General features: G+C 48.9%; 1 protein-coding gene across 15 annotated transcripts in view; it reads right to left on the reverse strand.

Moving 5' to 3' along the window:
* The window catches only part of ZDHHC18 (zinc finger DHHC-type palmitoyltransferase 18), a 31,928-nt gene extending 7,279 nt beyond the window's left edge, over positions 1–24,649 (reverse strand). Inside the window, exons 1-10 of one of the 15 annotated variants that reach the window (XM_039511203.1) lie at positions 24,550–24,568; positions 24,394–24,505; positions 19,368–19,528; positions 14,995–15,144; positions 12,947–13,084; positions 12,332–12,380; positions 11,237–11,339; positions 9,301–9,410; positions 5,836–5,935; positions 30–865 (exon numbers count right to left, since the gene is read on the reverse strand). In XM_039511203.1, coding sequence (XP_039367137.1) covers positions 557–865; positions 5,836–5,935; positions 9,301–9,410; positions 11,237–11,339; positions 12,332–12,380; positions 12,947–13,084; positions 14,995–15,144; positions 19,368–19,528; positions 24,394–24,473 — 1,200 coding nt within the window. In that variant the 5' untranslated portion in view covers positions 24,474–24,505; positions 24,550–24,568 and the 3' untranslated portion in view covers positions 30–556. The other 14 variants (XR_005590724.1, XM_039511205.1, XM_039511202.1 and 11 more) reach the window with 14 other exon arrangements.
* Positions 24,650–24,936: the final 287 nt, after the last annotated feature.

A 24,936-nucleotide genomic window follows, 5' to 3' on the forward strand; every position in this document is an offset into this window, starting at 1 on the left:
GAAACAGCAGCCAGATGCCCATATACAGTAAATAGGAGAAACTTTATTTTGTTACAAAAAGTAAAAGGCGTCAATAGATTTCAAACCCTACCAGACTGGAGCCTAGCCGACAAGGGGTGGGGTCTCACAGGTTTACACTAGCTCACCGAGCATCCAGCTTCCTCCCCCTCTTTTCTGCTCTGTCCTTTCAATAACGCTGATGGCAGTAGCAGAGGAATCTACACAGGGACTGCAAAAGTCACTACTTAAACTACTACCACACTCAATCCCTTCCTCTAAACTAGTGACACAGAAAACACCGAACTTACTAGTAAGTGTTTGAAAGGTGAACTCTTAACGCACACTAGCTACCTCAGAGACAGGAGAGTCCTTGGCCTGCATACATACGGCGCAAGCAGCTCACGGCTGGGGAGGCGGCCTGCTGGCCAGCTCTGGCAGAATTCTGCTTCACAAGCCCTGTTCCAGCTGCGAACACCCCGCACTAAAGCTGGTAACGTCTCACGTACCTGCTCATCTAAATAACTATAATTACATCTTCAGTCTATTGAGGGGGAGACTAGCTCCAAGGAGCCAGCGATGGCCTTGGTTCAGTTGCATGAGTCTCTTTCCAGCAGCAGGAGACGGTAAAAACTCCAGTTATTGCACTCAGAACAGATGCATTTATGGCTTTATGCTTTGAACCCATGGGACAGCAGAGTGCGTCAGCTCCACACGCGGGTCTGGAAAGGCTTTCCCCCCTCTCTTGCCACGGGAGGGACGGAGGTGCAGTAGCGTAGCCCTGGCGTGGGGAGGCACAGGCGGTGGTAATGGCTGCTGTTTCAGGTATTATCCATGTCCTCAAGAGTGCTTTAGTCCCCTGAACAGACTGGATTTCCCCCCGTCAGTGCAGGGAAAGGAAAGTGGAGGAGAGAAAGAGAGGGTTAGTACAAGAAATACCAGAGTGAGAGGTAACAGGAGCGAGAGCAGGAGTGGATCCTCCAAGCCAGCTACAGGAAATAACAGAACAGGATGGGGTCAGATCAGTGCCAGTCCTGTGTTAGCAGCACAAGCGAGGCTCTGGCAACTCTCCCCTCAGGAGCTGAAGCAGCTGACCTCTGGTGACACCCATGCCCGGCAAGCATCAGCTGTTCAGACCCCTCAAAACAAGACAGGTGAGTGAGTAATTACTGACCAATGCTCTCAAGCATCATGCAGTAGGAGAGGGGGTGATTAGGAGACTACCACATGAGCAAGACAGCACTCAGCAGGGAGAGGAAGATGAGGAGGAAGGGGTATCGCTTCCCACAGCAAGACACATGCAGCCACCGCTAGACACTCTGCAGGTGTGTAACTATCTGTTCACTCCACAGCTGCTAGGCCATGACTTCCTGGCACCCACACCTGTTGTGCATAGCACATGGCGGAGAACAGCAGCAGCAGCCCAGCTGTGGAACAGGCTCCAGGGGTAGCTGACAAATACAAACTGTTCTATGGACTGTGCTGGGAAGACGGAATAGACATTGGCAGGGTCCATGACGCTTCCTGGCAGCTGGGCATTATCAGTGCTCCCCTTCTGGCAGACACTAGCTCATCAGTGGTGAGTGGAAAGAACGAGAAGCGCAGTTATGCAAGTGTTAGCAGGGCTGTCTCTGCAGAATCCCCAGCCGTCGTCACTGAGTAATAAGCGCTGATGTAACACTACGTTCTCTTCTAAGCACTTTTACAAATTACTCACCCATGTCACAGGCATGTTGAAGGATGAATTTCACGTTACAGAGAGGAAAACTGAGGCACAGAAAGGGGAAGTGACTTAGTCACAACGTGCATCAGTGACAGAGCCAGGATTACGAATCTGTTCCTGGCTCCCAGTCCTGTGATCATGCCACACCTTGCTGGAAATGTCACATCCCTGCATCAGCAGGGCTTCTCTTCTACCCACAGCAGCATCTCGTTTGCCATGGCTAAAAGCCACCACTGCAATCCAGCCTCTTTGCAGCCACCATTCAGGGCTTAAAGCCCTACTGCCCTAACCCTTCTGCCTGTGCATCCCATCTCCCTCCAAACTAAGTCCAATCTTCACTACTCGCTAAACCCTGCATGCTCTAGTAACAACTGGCCTACACCCAAAGTAATGCACGGCAGCTCCCAGCCAAGCACATCTGCTCTGCCTCCACTCAGTCTGCAGTGCAGTGCAATGAAATTTACCCTAATCCTCTGCAAGGCTGGGGATAATCCACCTACGTACCACACAAGGTAGCACGGCTCACTGCCCAGCAGGGCTCTTCGCACCACTACACAAACCAGAGGGTAGCTGGGGCTTCCTGTACAGAGCAAATCATGCAGTGAGGATGAGATGAGTCACTGGACTGGGGATAGAAGAAGAAAGTGCTCTCTTACCAACCACCCCTCAGAAAGCAGGGCTAACATCCAGAAAGGGGGGTGTTAGATCCCATCAGGCAGTGCAGGAAATGGCAAAGTCCTGGCAGGCATCCTCCTGGGGAAGACACCAGAGATTATGCACTTCAGCATCCACTGGCAAGGACAGAGCACAATTGTGTCAGAGAGAGGGCACTCTGTCTCAGGCCGCTCTTAGATCCTGGGACAGCACTGGACTGGGTTAGAGGGAGAGCGGGATGGGAGAAGGGTGCTTAACTTAAGGCCTCTGAAGGAAGATGCAGTTTGAGCTGTGTCAAATTTCAGCAGCTGAATGATGAAACCCCGAGAAACCACTGGGCCACACCAAGTTGCTGGGGTTTGCAGCTATGCATACCTTCCAGCCTGATCCTGCAGGAAGTGATTACAGTGGGCAGGCAAGACTCGCAGCTGGAAGAAGCCATCTAACCTTCATTGGACAGACAGAGAATCATTACTCACCCCACTGCAGAAGCTGAGGAACATGCCTCCGAACCCATAAAAGGAAACAAACAAATCCCCAAACAGTTAACTTTAAAAATATAACTTTATTACAGCAAGTAACAAGAGAAACCGGTTCAAACGGAAGTGAGAGAGTTTGCCTCCTTCTCCCTCCTTCAGAACTCCTGTAAGAGGCGGGGTCAGTTTTCCTATCCTTTCCCATTAAAGCTGCAGCCTCTTGGAGTGTAGCTTTACTGACCCTCTACACACCATCTGCCAGTCCTACCATTACACAAGCAATGGACACAGCATCAGGGCCACGGGAGAGTTAGTGCCGTTGTATTAAGAACACCAGCTATTTTGTGGACAGGGGGAAGACAGACGGTAACTGCTGTGCAGCATGGTTTCTGGAAAGGATTTTTGGAGTGTTATTTTCCAGACACAGCAGCAGCTTTTTACGCTGTTGCATTGAGCCGTCTGAGGCTGAAGATGAGTCTAGTAGTGGCAAGGCACATGAGCTATAGCCTTGTGTGTCAATCTGCAGAGGGAGCTGCCCTGCCAGCCTGCCTCACCCCTGAGCTGCAGGGGTCACCCCCAGGGCTCAGGTGGTCATTTATGCTACATGCTGGTACGGACCCTTCTTCGCCTCAGCTGCCAGCAGTGGGGAACATTAACATCGGTGTGTGTGTGGTGCGAGGATGCTTCTCCAAGGAACAGCTGGTCACTAAGAACGGGGGCTGGCTTTGGACTAGTCACCCTGCTGGAAAGGGGACTCATTGAGAACAGCACATGAAGCCCGAATCATCCAGTCCCCAGCCATACATATAACAAGGCAGCAGCACCCCCCCCCACCCCACCCCGGCTATCCTACAAGATCAGTCCACTGACAACAGCACCCCTGCCATGCCCCTTCTCACTTGAATACTGAGCTCTCTGTGCACTGAGCCAGAAACATGAAGCAAGAGGAACATTTACAGGGTGGAAGGAGCAGATTTCTAATCAAATCTCCAAAAAGGAATGGTTTGAAATTGTCCAATATTCTTCTCAGCTAAAGCTTCTCTTAAAGCCCCACCTAAAACCACTGCCTTCTGCAAGAAGCCTGCAGCATGTAAATGCAGATCCCAAGTTCCCAACCCCAGGACGTGGGTGGTGGAGGGGCGGGGCACATCTCATGCCTTGCTCTTTGAACAGTCAGGATTTGTGACATTTTCTGGCCAGCAACAAAACTGGGCTACAAAAGAGCGCCAAAAACTGGAGGGGAAGGGAATGCTTGGAATGTGCGAACACCATGCTGGGGGGTGCATTTAAACCTCGTCCCATTGAAGCTCAGCACTGCTCAGCAGACTGACTCACAGGGTAGGGCGAATGAGGGATGCCTTAAGCAATACCAGCCCCTTCCACGCAACCTATGTTCCCCTTATGTTTGCTGCGGCCGGCAATTCTCTGCTAGCGTGCTGTCATTCATGATGTGCAAAGCAGAGTACAGGGGAACACCTCTGTGACAATCTGCCCCACAAATACACTGGCTAGTGAGAAAAGCACAGGTGAGAACGATGAAAGGGCTTGGGTCCGATACATACTGCAACGCCTGGGGCTTCTAACCAAGTGGCTTAACACAGAACAAACATTGCAAATCTCTACCCTGGTGCCAGGAATATGTACAGCAGCTATCTACACCGACACACAAAAAAATACTACTTAGAAAAAAATCTAAAAAATTGTGCAAAAATACCCAGCAGCTTTTAATAAACACATTTCAAGTATGGCTAATGTGTCTGTAACTCTCCTCAACACACTCGCCAGGGTCAGTAATCCACAAGGCAGACTGGTGAACACCTGGTAAGGAGCAGCAACCGGTCTGGTGCCACCCTGGGGCAGACAAACTCAGAGGAATCATGCCCAGAGGGCCAGCAGGTGGCCCCGCTCTCTATTCCACTGATCAGGAATCCAAACCACGTGCAGGCTGACTGACACCAGCACTCAGGGTGACCCGATTTGAGCAAGCTGGGCCTCTTCAACGCTGGAGCCCACTCAGGCGTTAGCCACCTAGTGTTGGGCGGAGGTCTGACAGGTGACCAGCTAAGGGCAACATCTCCCCATTACACCCACAAAATACTTGGCTTATTTTGTTTTTAACAATTAAAACTAGGAGCTCCTCTGGACTGTATCCTCACATGGCTTCTTACTGGCTGAAACGGCTACAACACTAGGAAGGGTCGGTCAGCACCTTCCTCTGTGACCAGGTGAGAGCCAGCACTGAACAGCAGCTGGGGTGGCACATCTATTTCCCTGCCTATGCTCACTGCCCCATATGGGTCTGGACCCTTGGAGCTCTCCCCAGCGCCTGGGAACGAGAATGTCATCCCAACCAGCCAGCTTCAATTCTGAAAAGTACCGGTGCTGCTGGGAAAGGGAGGCTACATATTCCGCAGGCCCAGATGGGAACGTAGCTTATACTGACACATGAAGCTGCCCCTCACACTCCTGGGGCAGAGATGCAGGAGGCGTTTGTAGAGACACAGCAGGGAGACCTAGCTTTCAGCCTTCATCCTCCCCCAAAACCCAACCCCCAATCTAGAATGCAGCACCCATCCTCAGCCCCCACAAGGCACAGCAGCCCATTCAGCTAATCCCCGCAGCAAAGATGGCAGCTCTCTGGAGCCGACACTCCAAGCTTGGATGGTTCTGAGAGGCTGGGGTTTCCCAAGCAGCCCTTCTTGCTTCCCAGCTGTGGTTTGAACCCCTCTCCCTGGGTGAGGCCAAGGTCTTGCTCGGCATCAGGCTGTAGCAGTTGAAAATCCAGGTAAGCCATATCACAGTGAAACAAAAAATAAATAAATAAAAAGGTAACACCTGGTTTGACTGAGTCTTTGGCAGCTCTGCACCACAAGGCTGTCTTGCCTGAGGTCAGGGAGATGATAACGGGAAGGTACTGACTGGAGCTAGGCACAGGCACGACAGGCACTGGACTACATCACAGCACCACTAGGGAATGCCTCCTACCATGCTGGTGTCAGTCTTGGCTCCAAAGGAGGGGATTTCACCCTTGGGACTGGACAGGGTCCCGGCATCAGGTTGGATAAATCCTCTTCTGTCTATTAAACTAGAAAACAAGATGGGGAAAAAAGGGGAGAGGTTAAAACACCAACGTTCATCAAGAAACAAACCCCCGAAGCGGTGTGCTAAGCCAACCAGTGATGCTATAAAAATGAGTTGCTAGCCCCTATTGCGTCAACAATATAATACCGGTGCAAAAAAGGTGAACACAATTCTGGGATGTATTAGCAGGAGTGTCGTAAGCCAGACACGTGTAGCTGTTCTTCCATCCTACTCAGCACCGATAAGTCCTCCACTGGAGTAGTGTCTCCAGTTCTGGGCACCACACTTCGGGAAAGATGGGGACAAATTGGAGAAAGTACAGAGGAAAGTGACAAAAATAATTAAAGATCTAGAAACATGACCTACAAGGAAAGACTGAAAAAAATTGGGTTTGTTAAGTCTATAGAAGAGAAGACTGAGGGGAACACGATAACAGTCCTCCAACATGTAAAAGGTTGTTATAAAGAAGAGGGTGATAAATTGTTCTCTTTATCCACTGAGGCCAGGACAAGAAGTAATGGGCGTAAGCTGCAGCAAAGGAGATTTAGGTTAGACAGGAAAAACTTCCTAACTGTCAGGGTGGTTAAGCACTGGAACAAATTACCTAGGGAGGCTGTGGAATCTCCATCACTGGAGGCCTTTAAGAGCAGGTTAGACAAACACCTGTCAGGGATGGTGTAGATAAAACTTAGTCCTGCCTCAGTGCAGGGGCCAACCCTAGATGACCTATCAAGATACCTTCCAGTCCTATATTTCTGTGATTCTAAGGGATTTCAAAGGCACGAAGCAAACCCTGACAGCATTTGATCATTAGCACAAGACAACTGTGCCTGCCAGTACTGTCCAGAGTTTAGGGAATTTGAATGCACTCAGTAAAATCCCCTCGGCCAAATCTCATGAGGGTGACTAGGGAGAGGGAACAGACTCCGCACGCAGGACAGCACTTAACTATGGCTCAGACTTTTCTTGTGAATGTTTTTAAACACTTGTCGCTTAAACCCCAAGTTGACCGGCAAGGCTACGCACCCACCTGAGCCCAAAACATTTAGCACTCTGGGCAGGAAGGCGTTTCTTCGAATCTCTTGGTGTGAGCTGAGTGCACCTGGAAGCTGCTGGCTTCCCCAAGCCCTGCTTGTCTCTTTGTGGGGACTGCTAGACAAAGTGTCAGTGGGGGGATGGATGATATGGGTTCCTGAGCACTCAGAACTAGAGACAAAGTTGTGTCACTACTGTGCTAGGCTGGAGCTGGAGAGGCCCCCTATAGCAGGAGTGAAATACTATTATCCCATTAGCAGTCATCTGCCTCCCAGTGCTCTCAACATATTTAAATAGATTAGCTCACTTACTATCATGGACTCCATAGTAACAGTGACACTGAAAAGGACAAGAACCTTGGGAAGTATTTTAGAGGGGAAAAACAAACCCCTCCTTAAGTCATGGTGTAACAGCCCTCCTGAGCACAGGTTAAACAGCTGACCTTCCCTGAATTATTTTATTACACTTACATCGGGCTAGTATTTCTGGAATGCTCCCAGTAAGTTCAAATTGTTTCTTCCCAGCAAAAGAAACACTGTCTTAAAAGTGCCTGAAGCATTCAACAGGCTGAGAGCTACAAAAGGTGGGTTGGGATCAAACTCCCAACCACCCAACACAAGAGATTATTTTAAATTTGCCCGACGGCGCCCTCATGTGACTAAACCATGGCAGTTTTATTTTTTGATGGGATTAGATTCACAGCTGTTAAAGCCAGAAGGGACCATTCTGATTGTCTAGTCTGTGTGCCTCAGATGGAAGATGTTAGGTAGGTTAGAACCCACAGAGGGTTTTTGTTTGTTTGCTTTTTGAAAGGTACAAACCAGGTTTCATTAAATTATTTTTGTAAACTGCAATACAGTTTAAGCAGTGAACAACATTGCCCCATGAACTCTGCATGCAACCCAGGGACCCTGCCCCCTGCCCCGGGAAGAGCAGAGGGTGGAACTCACTGGTCTTGTTTCATTGTCCAAGCCCAGTGAAAAACAAGAAGCAAATCAGCACAGATGAGGAAAAGCCAGAGAGATGTTTGGCATTATTCCTTCCTGCTTTAATGACAGTTGCAGATAATTCACAGGTAAGGGAATTTGTCAGGATCAAATTAAATAGGAAATCATTGTGTCCTTTTAAGGCAAGAGTCTCCAAATTGTCTGACTAAGGACAGCATTGGCTACTTGCCAGAAGTCTAAGGTTTCCAGTATACTGCATAAAAGGGAGAGGATTGCAGTCAACCCCATCTCTGATAGAGGTGAAGACCTCCACAGAGCACATATCCCAACATGCAATGCTCCATCTTGATCTGAAAAGCAGCTGCAAGATGCATGTAGAATTCCAGCCACTTAGAGATGACCTGCAAAGGAAAAAACTGGGCTGGTGCCCCTTAATTCTCCTTCTTTATAGTGGATGGTGGTGGGATGGAAGGGGTTTTGATGCTTGTTTTTCACCTTAGAAATATCAGGAATGTCAAGTCTGCTCTCACCTGGAGATCCTGGAGCTGTATCAAGAGCACATTTAGCAAGAGCCCTCCTGCCTTCTTTGACAAGTGAGGAGTGAGACAAAGCTCTCTCCCCCAGGCGGTCAGTTAGTCATGGAAATTAAAGGGTGGTTCAAAAATAACAATAATATTAATAGCTTTATTTAACCACAGTCTAAAATCCGTACTCTCCCGACCACACAGCTTTCACTGCGTTGAGGCTGGTGAGTGTGTCATTCCACTAGTTCTCCAGTCACCAGAGACTCTGCCAGGGCAGACAAGACCTGTATTTGTAGTGTAAAAACAAGCAGTGAAGAACTTCTCCATCATCCAGAAGCCAGATGTATTGGGAAGTCCTTTGCAGGGCACCTTTAAGCCCAGGGTTATTCTTTATGTAGTGCTAAAGCTCACAGGATGCACCCTTTAGCCCTCCTGAGGTCCTTAGGGCACTGGATTTTTAAATATCTAAAGAGGAAACACACATCTAGTAAATATTTCCATAGCAAGTGATTACCATTCGCTGCTGGGCCCTCCTGTAACAGGCACATCCCACCCTTATTACACTGCAGGGGGAAATTCCAGTTGCACTCAGTTTACACCCTACAATGAAGTCTGAAGTGCCCTGAATTAAGCAGATTTCAATGGATGAAAAGTAACGGTCAGCACTCGCCTATATATTTACCTATCCCTCTGGGCCTGAGCCTCAGAATTACCCACCCCACCCTACACAAGAGCCCTGCGCCATTGCTTTGGCCTGGCTCCTGGGAGCCAGTATTAACCTCTCCTGTCTCCACCTCCACATGTGGCTGCAGTGTCAGGGCAGGGTGCAAGTCCCGAGTCCAGTGAGGATCGGAGGCTCTTACCTGGGATGGAATGGCCCACACAATACTGCACAGCAGTTGGTGAGGATACTCTTATGGCTGTAGGGATTGGCAAACTCTGAGCCTCTCTTATTTGACCACGACCCTTTGATCTGCAATTGAAAGGACACAGGCTGATTAGAAAGCGACAGCCTGGTGAGGGGATGGAGATGGTCAGTGCACTGCCCAGGTCACACGGGAGGGTGCCTTGGACAGTATCATCCACACTCTGCTTGAAAAGCCCAGGACTGAAGTGACAGAAGTGACCCAAGCCAAAGGCAGAGGGGTGTGGAGCTTTGCACTGTGCCCCACAACACGGCTCTCGCTTCCCTGAGCTCTAAATCCTCTCCATGGCAGTGCGGCTAGCTGAGAGAACGTCACTGTGCGAGACAAAGCTTCCCCCTCCCACTGCACCAAGCAACCTTTAGCTGGCCGCCTGCAGCTCGCGTCCTCCCAAGCTTAGTCTCAAAGTCACAATGCCCGCTATTTACACGTTCCCCACACCTTGTACTATGCATCACACTAGTGGCTGTAAACCCCCCACCCTCCCATCTCTTTGTTTCACTTTAGTCATTTCTTGTTTGCCAAATTTAGACTGAAAGCTCTTCGAGGCAGGGGCTTATTTCTGTAAAGCACATAGTGCACTTACAGAGCTAAGCGAACAGCAAGAGGGTTCATAGGCAGCTCTGTTAATGTAAAGAAACCCTTTAGTTTCTTCATGCTGAGCAGCCACAGGAGCCTGTTTAAGGAAACACTGTCGCCTTGAAATCTTAGTCATGTGAGCTGTAGGAATGAGATGGTGTTCCAGATCCTACTTCTGCCCTGGAGCCTCAGCCAGCTTGTGAGAGTTTACAATCACACTTCCCCTTTTGACTTCCTTTCCCCAGCTGCTGTGACAAACAGGCCACTAAACTGACAGACAATGCGCCCGTCACGCGGTGCAACTCCCATTGACTTTAGTGGGAATCTCAGTTGTATAACCGAGAGCAGAAATTGCCCCTAAGTGCTGTTAAATGCACTAAGTAAAAGCGTAGAGGAACCATTCTCTCTGAGACAGCAATTGTGTCACTTGTAACAACAAGGTGGTACAAATATTTCAGACAGAAGTGTGATTTTCAAATCCCTTTAAGTAACCAGACATATACAAACAACTATGCTATCTAGGTACTTATCAAACCCGCATTACAGTAGTATCTGAGCATGTCACAATCTTTAATACATTTATCTTTATAACACCCCTATATATCAACTCCCTTTCATAGAGAAGGAATCAAGGCAGAGAGAGAGAGACAATGGGACTTGCCCAAGTCACACAGGAAGTCTGTGGCATGGCAAGGAACTGAACCAAGTAATGCCCACCCAGCCTCCTTCGTCTGTATTGCTCTATTAACAAAGGCCACGTCTAGACTGGGAAACAGGTCATGCTTCAAAACATGTTAAGCTCACATGTTTTAACTAACATGATTTTAAACAGGACTTTGCATCTAGCGTACACAAGGCAAGTCCTGTTTACAAACATGTTAGCTAGTCGTGGTCCATCTTAGGGGCAGGCCAAAGGTTAAAGTGTACTAGCAAGTATTTTAAAATATGACCTCTTTTCCTAGTCTCCACACAGCCAAGCAACAGACACCGCTCTCCCTTTTGAAACCCATGCACTCTGTCTGGGGGCGCATGCGGGGTCATGCTCTGCTGGGCTACTCGAATTCGAGGGTAAACTCTGGGGGCAGCCCAAAGGTGCTCTCTTTTATCTGCTCTGTAATAAAGTGCCACAAGCACCTAGGGCCCGTCAAGATAACTTCCTCTAACACTTCTGCAGAGACAGCAACAGATTTTTGGCGGATCTCTTCATTGCTTAGATAGGAATGGGCTTCATGCCCAGAGGTGGTGCTTACCCCCTTCCGGTCCCAGTCTATGGAAGGAGAGACACACGGATACTTACGTCTTCATTCGTCGTCAGGTTGGAGGCGACTAGGTAAGTGTGAAAACCTGAGAGGCCCAAAATAGACCAGACTGAGAAAAAACATATCACCAACTCCAGCACGGTGGAAAGTGAGTCAAGGAAGCCTCTGGAACCACACACACACAGCAAGGGGAGGCCTCATGTCCAAATAATGGAGGCACTCTCAGCAACTAGTAATGGTCTCAAGTTGCAGTGGGGGAGGTTTAGGTTGGATATTAGGAAAAACTTTTTCACTAGGAGGGTGGTGAAGCACTGGAATGGGTTACCTAGGGAGGTGGTGGAATCTCCTTCCTTAGAGGTTTTTAAGGTCAGGCTTGACAAAGCCCTGGCTGGGATGATTTAGTTGGGGATTGATCCTGTTTTGAGCAGGGGGTTGGACTAGATACCTCCTGAGGTCCCTTCCAACCCTGAGATTCTATGAACCATGAGGACTCTTGGTGGGGGGCACAAGCACAGGGACTTAGGGAGGGTCATGAAGGGCTCAGCAAGGTGCCCTTGCTTTTGAGGGACTGGCTGAGACTCCTAGCAAGGAATTGGATTCTCACCCCTGCCCTCGCTAGCAAAGGAGAGTGCATTCCAGCCAACAAAGCAGGCATGCAGCTTCCTTCCCACGGTCTGTGCTATTCTGCGAGTGCTCATCAAGGAAGAACTCACTACGGCCAATTTAGTGACATCCCCCGTTTTCCATGAGTCCTCCCACGTGTCTGAAAGGGAGCTTGTTTCCAACCCTCGTCTGCTCATCACTGAGCACAAGGTACTAGTCTGGCAATGGAGAAAGAGACTGTCTTGAACAAAGGGTCTCACCAGCTTGGCTACAGGATCCCGACCTCCTCTTGTAAATGCAGAGAAGTCTGCCCTTCCCCACCCTGTGGTGTAAGGAGGCTACGTGCATTAGAGTGTGTAAAGTATAGTGAAATGTCCTGACAGAAGGAGCTTATTGTATGTTGTAAATCAGAGAACACTTTTCAGAGAGCTATAGCTTTAGTATCTCTGCTCCAATACCCTGCAGGGATCCAGCTGTGTCAGCATACAAAAAGGGGAACAGATGGGAAGGTGCAGGCTTTAAAAGGATATCTCGCTGGTGTTGCCTTCAGAGTGGTGACAAATCCACTTCCCTGAGAGCCTACAAAGCAAACAGGAAAAGATACTGAAATCAAGAAGGCACATTTACATCTCCCAGCCTATTTGTCCTGCTTCAAAGTACACACCCCTCCCAAAGGCTACATGGATCTGCCCAACTGACTGAGAAATCCCCGCAATCTAGATGCTGGTGTGCAGCATGCGCTCCAAGGAGGTTGAGGGGCTGAAAGGCAAGCTGCCTTCTATCAGAGGCCATGACTAGACATAGATGCAATGTATACATACACCTCTGACCCACTGCAGCCCTGACATAGTCTGTATCCTACTAGCTAGGGAGCACAATAACCCACTCACCAAAACTCTCAAACTATTTTCTAACACAAGGTTTATAGTTCACTACTGTGGCCCTCGACCAGTTCATCCAGATGACCTAGCAGTGAAAGGCCCTGAATCTCATGATCGTCACCTGAGCCATCCATCACCTAGTCTGATACAAACTTAGAGGCTGCTTCCCTGTATGTGCTAAGCCAGGTGCTCATGGTGATGGTCTGAGTTCACCTTGGCCAGGAGGGTGATGCACGTGTTACTCACAGTGGCCACAGTACTTACGCAGAGTGAGGTGGGTGATGACACAAGCAAAGATGAAGGCCGTCAGGAAGGAGAGGGAGAGGATGAAGGCGTAGAAGTAGCGATAGTTGCGCTTCCCCACGCAGTTGCCTACCCAGGGGCAGTGGTGATCAAACCGCTCTGAAACCAGGCAGCAAAGGAAGGACATTAGAACATCTTACTCCCCACACCCCACAAATGGGTAAACACCGCAGAGCCTCTGGGGACCTCGGGGCTACAAGCCAGCCCTTTGCCCTGCCCATCTAAGATTTTAGCCCAGTACCTCTGAATGACAGGACACCGTCACTAGATTTATATAGTACTTTGCAATCTGTATATGTGCCTTTCTTTAACTTTACAGGGACACCAACCTTAAAAATCACTTTGCCAGAATACTGTTCTAACTAACTGTGGTTACTTGTAACACCTGCAATTACTAAAACTGAAAGACATTAGAGAAAATGCATTTCTATTTCTTCAGTCTGTATACTTGGTGCATTTGACAGAACTGTGGGGATTCAGTTTCACTGTTCCCTTGCATTAGTCAGTTTCCCCTGTTCATGTGAAGAGAAAAAGGATTTTAAAGGTTAGAAAAATTTGATTGTAAAGCCACAAAGATTGGCAAGGGAACCCAGAGCTGATGCAATATACCTGAAAATACTTCTGACTCTTAAAAGAATGGACTAGATTTCAAGTTAGCAGAGCCCTTTTAACAACAGTAGCACTGCTGGCAAAACACGCACACCATTTTACCCACCACTGAATGCAGCCACCTCTGAGGTGAAAATTATCAACTCTTTCACAGCTCACGGTAACATTACCTAAGAGTTTAATACAGGATGTGAAGAATATCCTATCCAGTTGAAACCGCCAGGGGAATTTAGGATGGCAGAATGAAATTACCCACACAGAAATTTTGCCAAAACACGTGGGTTAACACTCCTCTGCTAGCAAAAAAATAAGTACCAAGCCATCTTTTATAACCACGAGCGGCCAGGACCTCCAACTTAGCTCTCACTCACAAAACTGCAACTCTAGCAGCACAGCACTGCTTTGGTTCAAAAGGAAGAATGCCAACTACTAAAACCTGACGCATCCTGGAGGTCTCCCATTCAAGCAATGCTCAGGCCTGACAAAGCTGGGGGGGCGGGGACTGCATCCTGTGCCACCAAGCGACTCTCGCTGTCATGCCTCATCCTTGAAAGCCATTCATTAGCTCCTCAAACTCCCTGTTTTTGAGCCATCTTCTTTAGACAGGTGACCTTGAATTTTGTGGCAATTCTCAAATCAGTAATTTCATCTGTCCCCAAGCTGCCCCAGCATCCACAACTGGTAGTGCAACATGCTGACTGGAACAGAAGGTTGTGCTCGGATAGGTTGACAATTAATGAAGTAAGCGTGCTCAGTGGACCTGCCATTCACCTATACTCCACCATCCTGCCCATACGTTGCACCAGACTGACAGCTTTTTAAACTGCTCCTCCAGAGACTCTAGACTATGCAGGAATCTCACTGCCACACCAACATCTCCTGCTGCATCACAGCCCCCCTCACATCTGCCAGTGTGGGTGTACCCAGTCCTTTTTTTCCACTCCTTCATTCAGCCTCCAGCTCTCCCTCCCATCTAGCACCAGGCACCATGGGGCAGAAGGGCTAAAATAGAACATATGCTGGCCCCTCTGCTTCACATTAGCCTTGACTGCAACACAGAGTAGCCAAGGGAACAGAGATCCTGCAGGTTTATTTCATACCCAGATGCTTGGAGGTTGGAGATATGCTGCATTTCACCAGTGCAATCCTACCTGGTACTATTGAAGAGAGGGCATTAGAGCACAGCACATGCTGTACCCGGCCCACAGGCCACCATTGGCACTGTACACATCTGTCATTAGTTAGAAGTGGGGAGAAGGGAGAGAGATTATTGTATCCCAAGTTTGTTATTTAGTTTTCAAGCCCTTTATGGTGAAGCAGAAAGGTTTTTGCTCGAGAGCTTAAACCAGACCCCCATTTATCTATGCAGATTTCACCCGCTCCTGATCCCCTGGACTTACCTACACAGTTATCACAGACGCTGCAGTGAGAGGTCCTGGGGGGTCGGAACATTTTGCAGGTATAGCAGTACTTTAATTTCACCACGTATTTGTTTATAACCACTTCCATTGTCCGGGCGGGCGGGCGGTAGGTGGAGGTGCCCATGCTATCTGTGGAGGGAAAGAGAAGTGGGACGAGTCAGGCTCACACATGCCCATTCCACAGGGCACCCCAGCCATTGCGGGCTTGCTCCTCTCTTGCATGGCATAGCACCGGCTGGTATGCACTGTGCTGTGCTCATTCATACCTACTCTGAACGATCTAGGGGACTGAGCTCAAGATGGGGAGCCAGGACCTCCAGAGCTCTAATCTTAGCTCTGTGCATTACTCAGAGTGTTATTTAATCTTTGTGCCACAATTCCCCTTCTGTTCAACAGGGATGACACTGATCTCCCATGCAGGGCTGCTGAAAGGAATTAATGTCAGTCCAGGCTTTGAAAATCAGAGGCACAATATACATAGTAAGAGTTAAAGCAGCACTCTCACATGCCTGCTAACATTAACTCATCTCTAGAACACAGAGGAAGGAAGCAAAGCTCCTCTCTAACAGTTCTCAATCAAAGGAAGTAACAAGCTGTTAACACACATGTGATTCTTCTACAACCGTTCTGTGCACCAGCAACACAGCTACAGGTTTCAGAGTAGCAGCCGGGTTAGTCTGTAGCTGCAGAAAGAACAGGAGGACTTGTGGCACCTTAGAGACGTACAAATTTATTTGAGCATAAGCTTTTGTGGGCTACAGCTCACTTCATGGGATGCACAGAATGGAACACATAGTAAGGAGATCTATATACACACATACAGAGAACATGAAAAGGTGGGAGTTGCCCAACCAACTCTAAGAGGCTGATTAATAAGATGATCTATTATCAGCAGGAGAGAAACAAACTTTTGCAGTGATAATTACACATACTGAATCTATTCCCCTATGTTAAGTAGCCTCACACCTTCTTGTCAAACTGTCTGAAATGGGCTATCTTGATTATCATGTTATTATTATGTTCCATTCTATGCATCCAATGAAGTGGGCTGTAGCCCACGAAAGCTTATGCTCAAATAAACACAGCTACAGTTAAGGAGCAGTAGCCTTTGGGGGCATGATCATGGGAAGCCCTGTCCTCGCTTCCCTTGTTTCCTGAAGCCAGCAGGGGCTGAGCTCCAGCCAGTGGCCTGGAGCTCAGGCTTGCAGCCAGGGGCTGGGGCAGCTTGGGCTGGCAGGGGGTGAGGAGGGAGAAGGAGGGAAGGAACAGGAGCAGCTCTTGGCTTCGGCTGCTGGGGGGTTGCTCAGGGCTCCGGCGGGCGGGGCCTTAGACAGAAGGGGAGTGGACAAGGAGCTAGCCTTCCTGAAGGGGGGGTTCACCCACCGCCCATGGGCAGGATGGCTCAAGGGGCACAGTAGGCTTAGCAGTAGAATTGGGGGCAAGGTGGAGGGGTGATCTCTTGACTGTTTCAGACAGATTCCATTGAAGTTTGACACATACTAGTAGCACAAGTGGAATTTAACTCCTCTAAGGCCACGGTTGGAGATTTTTCAGGACACTGCAAGATACACTTCTGCATGTAGCCAGGGGTGCTGTCCTGGATGGGTGCAGTGCTGGGGAGGGTGGCTTTGGACATTAATGCACGTCACTTTTTAAAAAATAATAAGCCCTTTGATATCACAACAGGGAGGGCACCACCTGCTTTTAGGAGGGCTTCAAAAACCTGATTTGACACAGTCAAGCATGTTAAGAAGAAAATGAATGGACTGTATTAAGAGCAACAGCTGACATGACAGGTAGCCCCTGCAGTGGGCTAATGGATTAACTACTTCAGGGGATTTTAAAACAGAAAGTGAAGCAGACAGCTAGCTAGTTTTAAAAATCACCCACAAAATGGTTCTCTGGGTAGATACAGAGAAATTATTTTTCTATGATCATTTCCAGCAATGACAGACTCCAGAAGTCTCACAGTAGCTTTGCTAGAGCATTCATTATTATGGGTAACATACCACAAAAAACAGGCCATATATTCTGAACATACACACTTACGGTCATATAGCCATCATAAAAACACAGACATACATTACATTACATCAATGCTTGTCCTGTTATAAGAGCTGTGAATACAGGAGTCCGACCAGGCTAGTGAAAAATCCTAGCCCCTAAAAGCATTAATTCCCAAATTCATTACCCTAAATTCACAATCTACAGAATAAATGCCCAGTGTAAAAACAAACTCTAACTAGAGATTTTAAGTCAGTTTCAATCAAGAGGAAGATTCCGCTGGATGTGGCTATAAGGACTGTTTCAAATTCATTAATAAATTGTAATAGGACTTTATACTGGGCACTCTGACTCAACTATTTTGGCTATTCGTTTGGCAACACGGTAAGAAGATTATCACGCTACATAGCCAGGGAGCTCAGTATCTAGTCTACAAGTCAGTTACTGGGATCAGCTACCTATTTCTGAACTTATAAAAGAGGGACAGTCAAATGGGGAATCAGAGAGTGGGTAGTTAGCAGCAGCAGCTGTTGAGGGAGTGCTGAGTAGAGTCTTCTGTTGGCACTGGACTCAGTTGTATGATATGCTTCATCAGTATTAAGGCTGGGATTTTCAAAGGAGCCTAAAGGAGTTAAGTACTCAATTCCTACTGAAATTCAATTGGAATTGGGCACCTAACTCTCTTAGGTTACTTTAAAACCCCAGCCTACAGTTTTCTGTATAGGTGCATTGTAATTATTTATCAGCACAATGTAAGCACAGCACAGTCTGTATAGAACAGTACCCCTATTCCCCTCCACCCAGGCCTCGGCACAATTACATCTGGGCCTACCTAGCATTATTACAATTGCATTCAAACTAACTGAGACACGCAGCCTTTGAGAACTAGCAGAGAAGAGGGGTCTAAAATGCCTTTTTAGGCAAAATAATCTTGGACCAGTCCCCATTGTCTGCATTTTTACATGAGTGGAGATTTGTTGTGGTTTATGAGAAGCTGCTCTGAAATCCACAAAACTATCAGGCGTCTCTAGCAGGGCAGCAAGATACTTTGCACTTGGGTAACACGTGGGGATGTTCTCTGTGTTCTCTCCCACCCCATTTTCTTCACAAGAGGGGCTTTCCGACAACCCCATAAGAGCGTTTGCTACAAAATATGTCAGACAAAACTTCACAGTGACAAAATCCAGGGGAACTGGTCTCAGATGCTCTGGATGTGGCCTGCAATTAGCAGAGTTACCCAGACCTCCTTCCCAGTGCCAGTTCTAGTCACCAAAACCAATAGAGACAGTAACAGTAAAAACAAAACAAGGGCTTTGTTTCTCTCTGCTCCTATCAAGACTTTTTATCTGATCTACCAGAACATACGCGGGGCTTCAAGAGCTTACTCAACACATACTATGATTAGCCTACCAACCAAGGTGTAAAAAACACCTGTGCTACCACATTTCCTGCCGTTGAAAGGAGTAAGCATAAATTCTTAGCACTTACATAGAACGCTTCATGTTCAAACAGCTTCACAAACATTATCTAATTAATCCTCCTAGAAGCCCTGAGAAGAAGGGAGGTTGGTATTATATCCATTTTACAGACAGGGAAACAAACAGTGGTGAACTGACTTTCCCCAAAGGCACAGAGAGTCAGTTTCATAACCAGGTATAGAACTCAGGGCTGCCCCAATCCCAGCCCTGTGCTTCAAGTGCTGTCTGAACCAGCACACCTCTCTCTACTCCACACTCTAGGACGAGAGTAATAGTACAGTATTTAAGAGCACGGTACACTGTCACTCTGAACTGATGATTTCCCATAATGGTACTCCAGGCTCTCCCTCAATGAACCTCTGTGCTGGGCCACTGCCTAGTAGCCGTGCATGCTGTATTCTACTACATACTCCACTCCTGGGAAGCGAAAAGCCAGCTGAGCTCCACAGCAGGAAGAGCACGTAGAGTTGACTATAGTGTTTGGTACAGTACTTAGTCCGGGAAATTGGTACTATTGACCAAAAGAGTTTGGGAATCTCAGTTTTAAACAGAATAATAAATTACTTCTAATTCTACATCTCTGAAGATACTCAATCTTGGGACTCAGCTTGCTAGCACTAGACAGGTCAGATAGTCCCCTCCCATCATCACCTGCTCTTTAGATTTTTGGCCCTCTGAGACACCATCAATTGGACACAAGTGTCTGTCCTTAGACTCTACTCCAAATGCCATCTCCCATCAAAACCTCCCCCATCTACTGCTAGGGTGCCAAGGCTCCAGAGAGGGACCCCCACATGCCTTTAAAGAATTAGCTTTTTCTAACACATGCGCACGCACAGTCCACAGTAAATGCATGAGAGAAAGGCTCACCAATCCGTTTCTCCAGGTCTGCAGCCTCACTGGGCGTGGCTCTGGGCAGGATACCTGGGTCTCTGAGGCTCGTCTGCAGCAGACAGCTGATGACAAAGAAGAACAGGACACCCCCGATGATGGGAATGGCCAGGGTCAGGTGACTGGCAAGGAAGGGGCAGCTGTAAATAATTAGACAAACAAGTTTTTTACATTCCCTGCATTTGCCCACAAGCTCCTCAATCAGCTGCTCTAATGACTACTGTTTATTATCTGAATGGGAGTAACGCCTAGGAGCCCCAACTAACACAGCTGATTTTGTCATGAAGATGGGATCTAAGTTTCAGAGCCAAGGAGTCCATGTGAAGAACAAACCATACTTTGTTTCCCAACACTGAAGTGAATGACTGGTTAGAATGGAACAACCTCCATACAACCACGACACTGCCTGACTTCTGTACTTACCCTATTGATGTGTGCAGACTCAGAGGAGGAACAGTTCTAGAGTGCTTTTCTATGGCAAGAGCCCCCAGTACTTTACAAACTACATACCCACAGCACCACTGACATGCAGCCACCTCTGGAGTGGCAGGCAACTGCCAGTCATAACACAGCACAATTGTGGGTGGGAATGTGGGAAGGGGCATTTGGGGTAAAACCCGGCTCTTAAGTGTCCCCATTATATTTCTTTGGGGATATAGAATTGTGTCTCAAAAATCAGTGAGATGTTGGGAAGTCAGGTTACCTTCTGAGAAAATGACATCAGTGAGTATCAAGGTTGAATTCAAACTGGAACAGGTACAGAGAAGGGCTACTAGGATGATCGAGGAATGGAAAATCTGTCTTATGAAAGGAGACTCAGAGAGCTTGGCTTGTTTAGAAGGCTGAGGGGAGATATGATTGCTCTTTATAAATATATCAGTGGGATAAATATCAGGGAGGGAGAGGAATTATTTAAGCTTAGTACCAATGTGGACACAAGAACAAATGGATATAAATCGGACACTAGGAAGTTTAGACTTGAAATTAGACAAAGGTTTCTAACCATTAAAGGAGTGAAGTTCTGGAACAGCCTTCCAAGGGGAGTAGTGGGGGCAAAAGAGATATCTCGCTTCAAGACTAAGCTTGATAAGTTTATGGAGAGGATGGTATGATGGGATAGCCTAATTTTGGCAATTAATTCATTTTTGATTATTAGCAGGTAAATATGCCCAATGGCCTGTGATGGGATGTTAGATTGGGGTGGGGGGCAGGGGGAAGAAATCTGAGTTACTACAGAGAATTCTTTCCTGGGTGCTGGCTGGTGAGTCTTGCCCACATGCTCAGGGTTTAGCTGACTGCCATATTTGGGGTCGGGAAGGAATTTTCCTCCAGGGCAGATTGGCAGAGGCGCTGGAGGTTTTTCACCTTCCCCTGCAGCGTGGGGCACGGGTCACCTGCTGGAGGATTCTCTGCACCCTGAGGTCTTTAAACCACAATTTGAGGACTTCAATAACTCAGACATAGGTTAGGGCAGGGGTAGGCAACCTGTGGCAAGCGTGCCGAACGCAGCATGCAAGCTGATTTTCAGTGGCACTCACACTACCCAGGTGCTGGCCACCGGTTCGGGGGGCCCTGCATTTTAATTTAATTTTAAATGAAACTTCTTAAACATTTTAAAAAACTTTATTAACTTTACATACAATAGTTTAGTTATATATTATAGACTTATCGAAAGAGACCTTCTAAAAACATTAAAATGTATTACTGGCATGCGAAACCTTAAATTAGAGTGAATAAATGGAGACTCGGCACACCACTTCTGAAAGGTTGCCGACCCCTGGGTTAGAGGTTTGTTACAGGAGTGGGTGGGTGAGATTCTGTGGCCTGCGTTGTGCAGGAGGTCAGACTAGATGATCATAATGGTCCCTTCTGACCTTAAAGTCTATGAGTTATGTGACAGCCTTTTATGGACCTTTCTGTACAGACAATGGGTCAAATTCAGCACTACTGCAATTCCATTTGGCCCAGCGTGTGAAGCTGAAAGGGAAACTGGCCCTGGTTCTATTCAGATTTGCCATCTATAGATGACATTTGTGTCCTTCATGCTGCACCAGGTGTTTAAAAAGGGACACACTTCTGTACCAGACGCGGCTGTAACATGAGCCAATGCACGTCTAAATCGATGACTTGTTTCCAGGCATGCAGCTGGCTTGCTGCTGCTGAACAGGTACAGAGAGCCATCATTCGTGACTACGCATCCTGCAGACAAGAGCCCACCTTTGCCCTCACATGAGGACAATAGGAGGGCAAGCTCAGTCACTCACGACAGTTAAAGACTTCTAAGGCACGCAGCCGTTCACATAATGCAGCGCTGGAGCCCTGCTCCCACTCCTCACTCTGCAAAGGGATTTTACTATTATAAGCACTGATAATCACCCAGACTCCAACCCAGACACGCAAGCTGTCCAACTCCTGGTGTCCATGGACAAGAATCTGTCTCACTATACAACGAGGCAGTTCAAAGGGATTAAGAGAACTCTTGTTTCAACTCCTGAGCTCAGCTGTCCAGGACAAGACAGCCACCAAACAACAAAACCCCACTGGACTAGAACCAATTCCACCACCCAGCGCAGCCCTGTGCTTTCTTCTTTACAGATGGACAGAACAGCCTCTGAAGCAGGGTGGATTGATTTAAGTCAAAGTGATTTAAATCCCTGATTTTAATCATGATTTAAACCAGCAAGCAGAAAACTTTGATTTAAACGATCAATTTTAATCATGTTTATATTCTTTAGATATTTTCCTAAAGGAAGTTTAAGTCTCATTGATTGGAAACCTTTAAAACATGTTGATTTACAAGTAAATATAACCCTTACGCTAAATTTGGTTCTTCTTTTTACTAACCAGGAAAAGCCACATTTATTTGAGCAGTTACCGTACATAGTTTAACTTACATTTATTCAGATTTTTAATTTTTACATTTTTATGTTAGAAAATGGTGAATGATGCATTTATTATTTGCCAGATGATGGTTTTGGATTTTTTACTTGTGATTTGTGCCCAGCTCCGTTTGGATAGAAATTCAATTTTAAATACACAAAAATAGTATTTAATTTTTGTATTAAAGAAAACTACCTTAAATGAGCAGGATATGTAAGAAAAAAGTTTATCAAAACATGTTTTGCATCTAAAACTCATTTATTAAACAAAGGAAGTATCTGCAGTTAGTGAATTGAACTGATTGTTTCCAGTCATCATGTCCTTCAAGATGTTAGAATTCTCTCATAACTAGTTTTTTACAGATAGATCAGAAAAGGAAAACAAGCTTTTCCGCTTCTTCAACTCTCGGTTTTGTAACGTGAATGAACTAGTCATTGAACTGAACTAGATGAATAAACCGAAATGATAAAAATATTCTCTCTGCACCTGCAGAAGCTACTGCTGATTTAACACTTCAACAAACCCTGGTTCCAGGTGCTTACGCAGCGACTTACCCCACTGAACTGGTGGAACTTTCTTTAAAAGATGGCAGGAGACATGTACTACTTCATTTTTTTATTTGACGTTTAAATGATTAATAGATTATGATAAATTTAGGCCTTAACATAGGCTAACGATTTTTAATTTGCTTTTAAAAGTGTATTATTTAAAACTAAACCCGTATTTAATTTAAATCAAAATTCCAATTGTAATAAAGCTCTCCCACCCCAGACAGGAAAGGACTTGGAGACAATGGGAAGGGGGCTGGGGACACCAGAGTTCCCCCTCTCAGTTCCTCCTCAGACAACGGGAATAAGTGGAGTGAAGGGGTCCTAAAGCTTCCCCTCTCCAGAAAGTGGAGGGATCGGGAGACAATGAGTGGGTTAGCGACCCACAGAACCTCCTCCATAAACAAGAAATGATGAGGGGGCAGGTTGTAGAAGGGTGTTGGGGACCCTAGAGCTCCCCATACCCAGGCAGAGAATTATTTGAGGGGGATAAGAGAGCTAGTGATGCAGATCTTCCCCTGGGTGTGATTGGGGGCCAGGGACCCTTGGGCAGGGGGTGGTTTGCAGGCTGGAGAGCCAGGGTCTCTGGGCAAGGAGCGAAGGGGTGATTGGGGGGCAGGTTCCCTGGCCAGTGGGGTGATAGGCCAGGGCAGAGGACGGGTTTAGCAGTCAGGGCTCCCTGGCAGAGGGTGGTTTGGGGGCCGGGGGATAACGGGATAGTTGGGGAGACAGGGTCCCTCGGCAATCCATTGGAAGGGCAAGGGGTGATGATGTGGTTTGGGGACTAGGGCTCTTGGCAGGTTGGGGAGGAAGCGGCCCCAAGCAGTGCATGGGGGGACAGGGAGTGATGGGGTGGTCTGGGGGCTGGATTCTGGGCTGGTAGGGGTGCCGGGGGTGTTAGGGCTTGGCGGGCGGGGACCCTCGGGTAGAGAACGGATACGGGGTGAGGGAGCAGGGGACTGGGGCCTCTAGTAGGGGATGAGAGACCGGGGTAGGGAGGAAGGGGGCAGGGAGAAAAGGGGCAGAGAACGGGTAGGGGGTGAGGGACCGGGGGGGGGCCAGGCAGAAAACGGGTAGCGGGCGAGGGCAGAGAACGGTCGGGGGCCCGGGGACCGGGGCAGAGAACGGGTAGCGGGGGGACCGGGGCTCAGGTAGCGGGTGAGGGCAGGGCCCCGGGGCAGAGAACGGGTAGCGGGCGGGGGCGGGGCTCAGGTAGCGGGTGAGGGGCCGGGGCCCCGGGGCAGAGAACGGGGGCGGGGCTCGGGTAGCGGGTGAGGGGCCGGGGCCCCGGGCAGAGAACGGGTAGCGGGCGGGGGTCCGGGGCTCAGGTAGCGGGTGAGGGGCCGGGGCCCCGGGGCAGAGAACGGGTAGCGGGCGGGGGGGCCCGGGGCCCCGGGGCAGAGAACGGGTCGCGGGCGGGGGGGTCCGGGGCTCGGGTAGCGGGTGAGGGGGCCGGGGCCCCGGGGCAGAGAACGGGTAGCGGGCGGGGGGGGCCGGGGCTCGGGTAGCGGGGGAGGGGGCGGGGCCCCGGGGCAGAGAACGGGTAGCGGGCGGGGGGGCCGCTGCCCCAGACTCACTCGAAGGCGAAGAAGAGGCCGCTGGTGGCCAGGATGAGCCCCAGCGTGAGGGCGAAGACGCCGCTGTGCCGCGCCAGCATGAGGCGCCCGCCGCAGTAGAAGCGGTTGCGGCCCGGGAACACCTCCCACTTGCGGCGCGGGGCCCGGGCCGGCGGCTCCGGGGCGGGCGGCGGGCCCGGGGGCGCGGCAGGGGCGCCCGGGGGGATCTGCCGGTACTCGCACTCCTTCATGGCGCCGCCAGCCCCGCCGCGCCGAGCCGCGGCCGGCACCCGCCCGCGCTCGCTACGGGGACGTGTCCGCTCCGCCCCCGGGCCCCGGCCCCGCCGCCAAGGGAGCGGGCACCGCCACCGGCCTCCCGCCGCAGCGCCCCAGCCGGCCGGGCGCCCGCCCTGCACCCCCAACCGCCCTCACCCATCACCCCGTCGCCCCCCACCTCCCTCACCCATCCCTTACATCGCCCGCACCCATCACCCCACAGCCTGAGCCCCCAACCCCCTCACACCCTCACCCCTCACCTCACAGCCTGAACCCCCTCAGTCCCCA

The sequence above is a fragment of the Mauremys reevesii genome, linkage group 23 (assembly GCF_016161935.1).
Source record: "Mauremys reevesii isolate NIE-2019 linkage group 23, ASM1616193v1, whole genome shotgun sequence".
In the NCBI taxonomy this organism is placed as follows: Eukaryota; Metazoa; Chordata; order Testudines; family Geoemydidae; genus Mauremys; species Mauremys reevesii.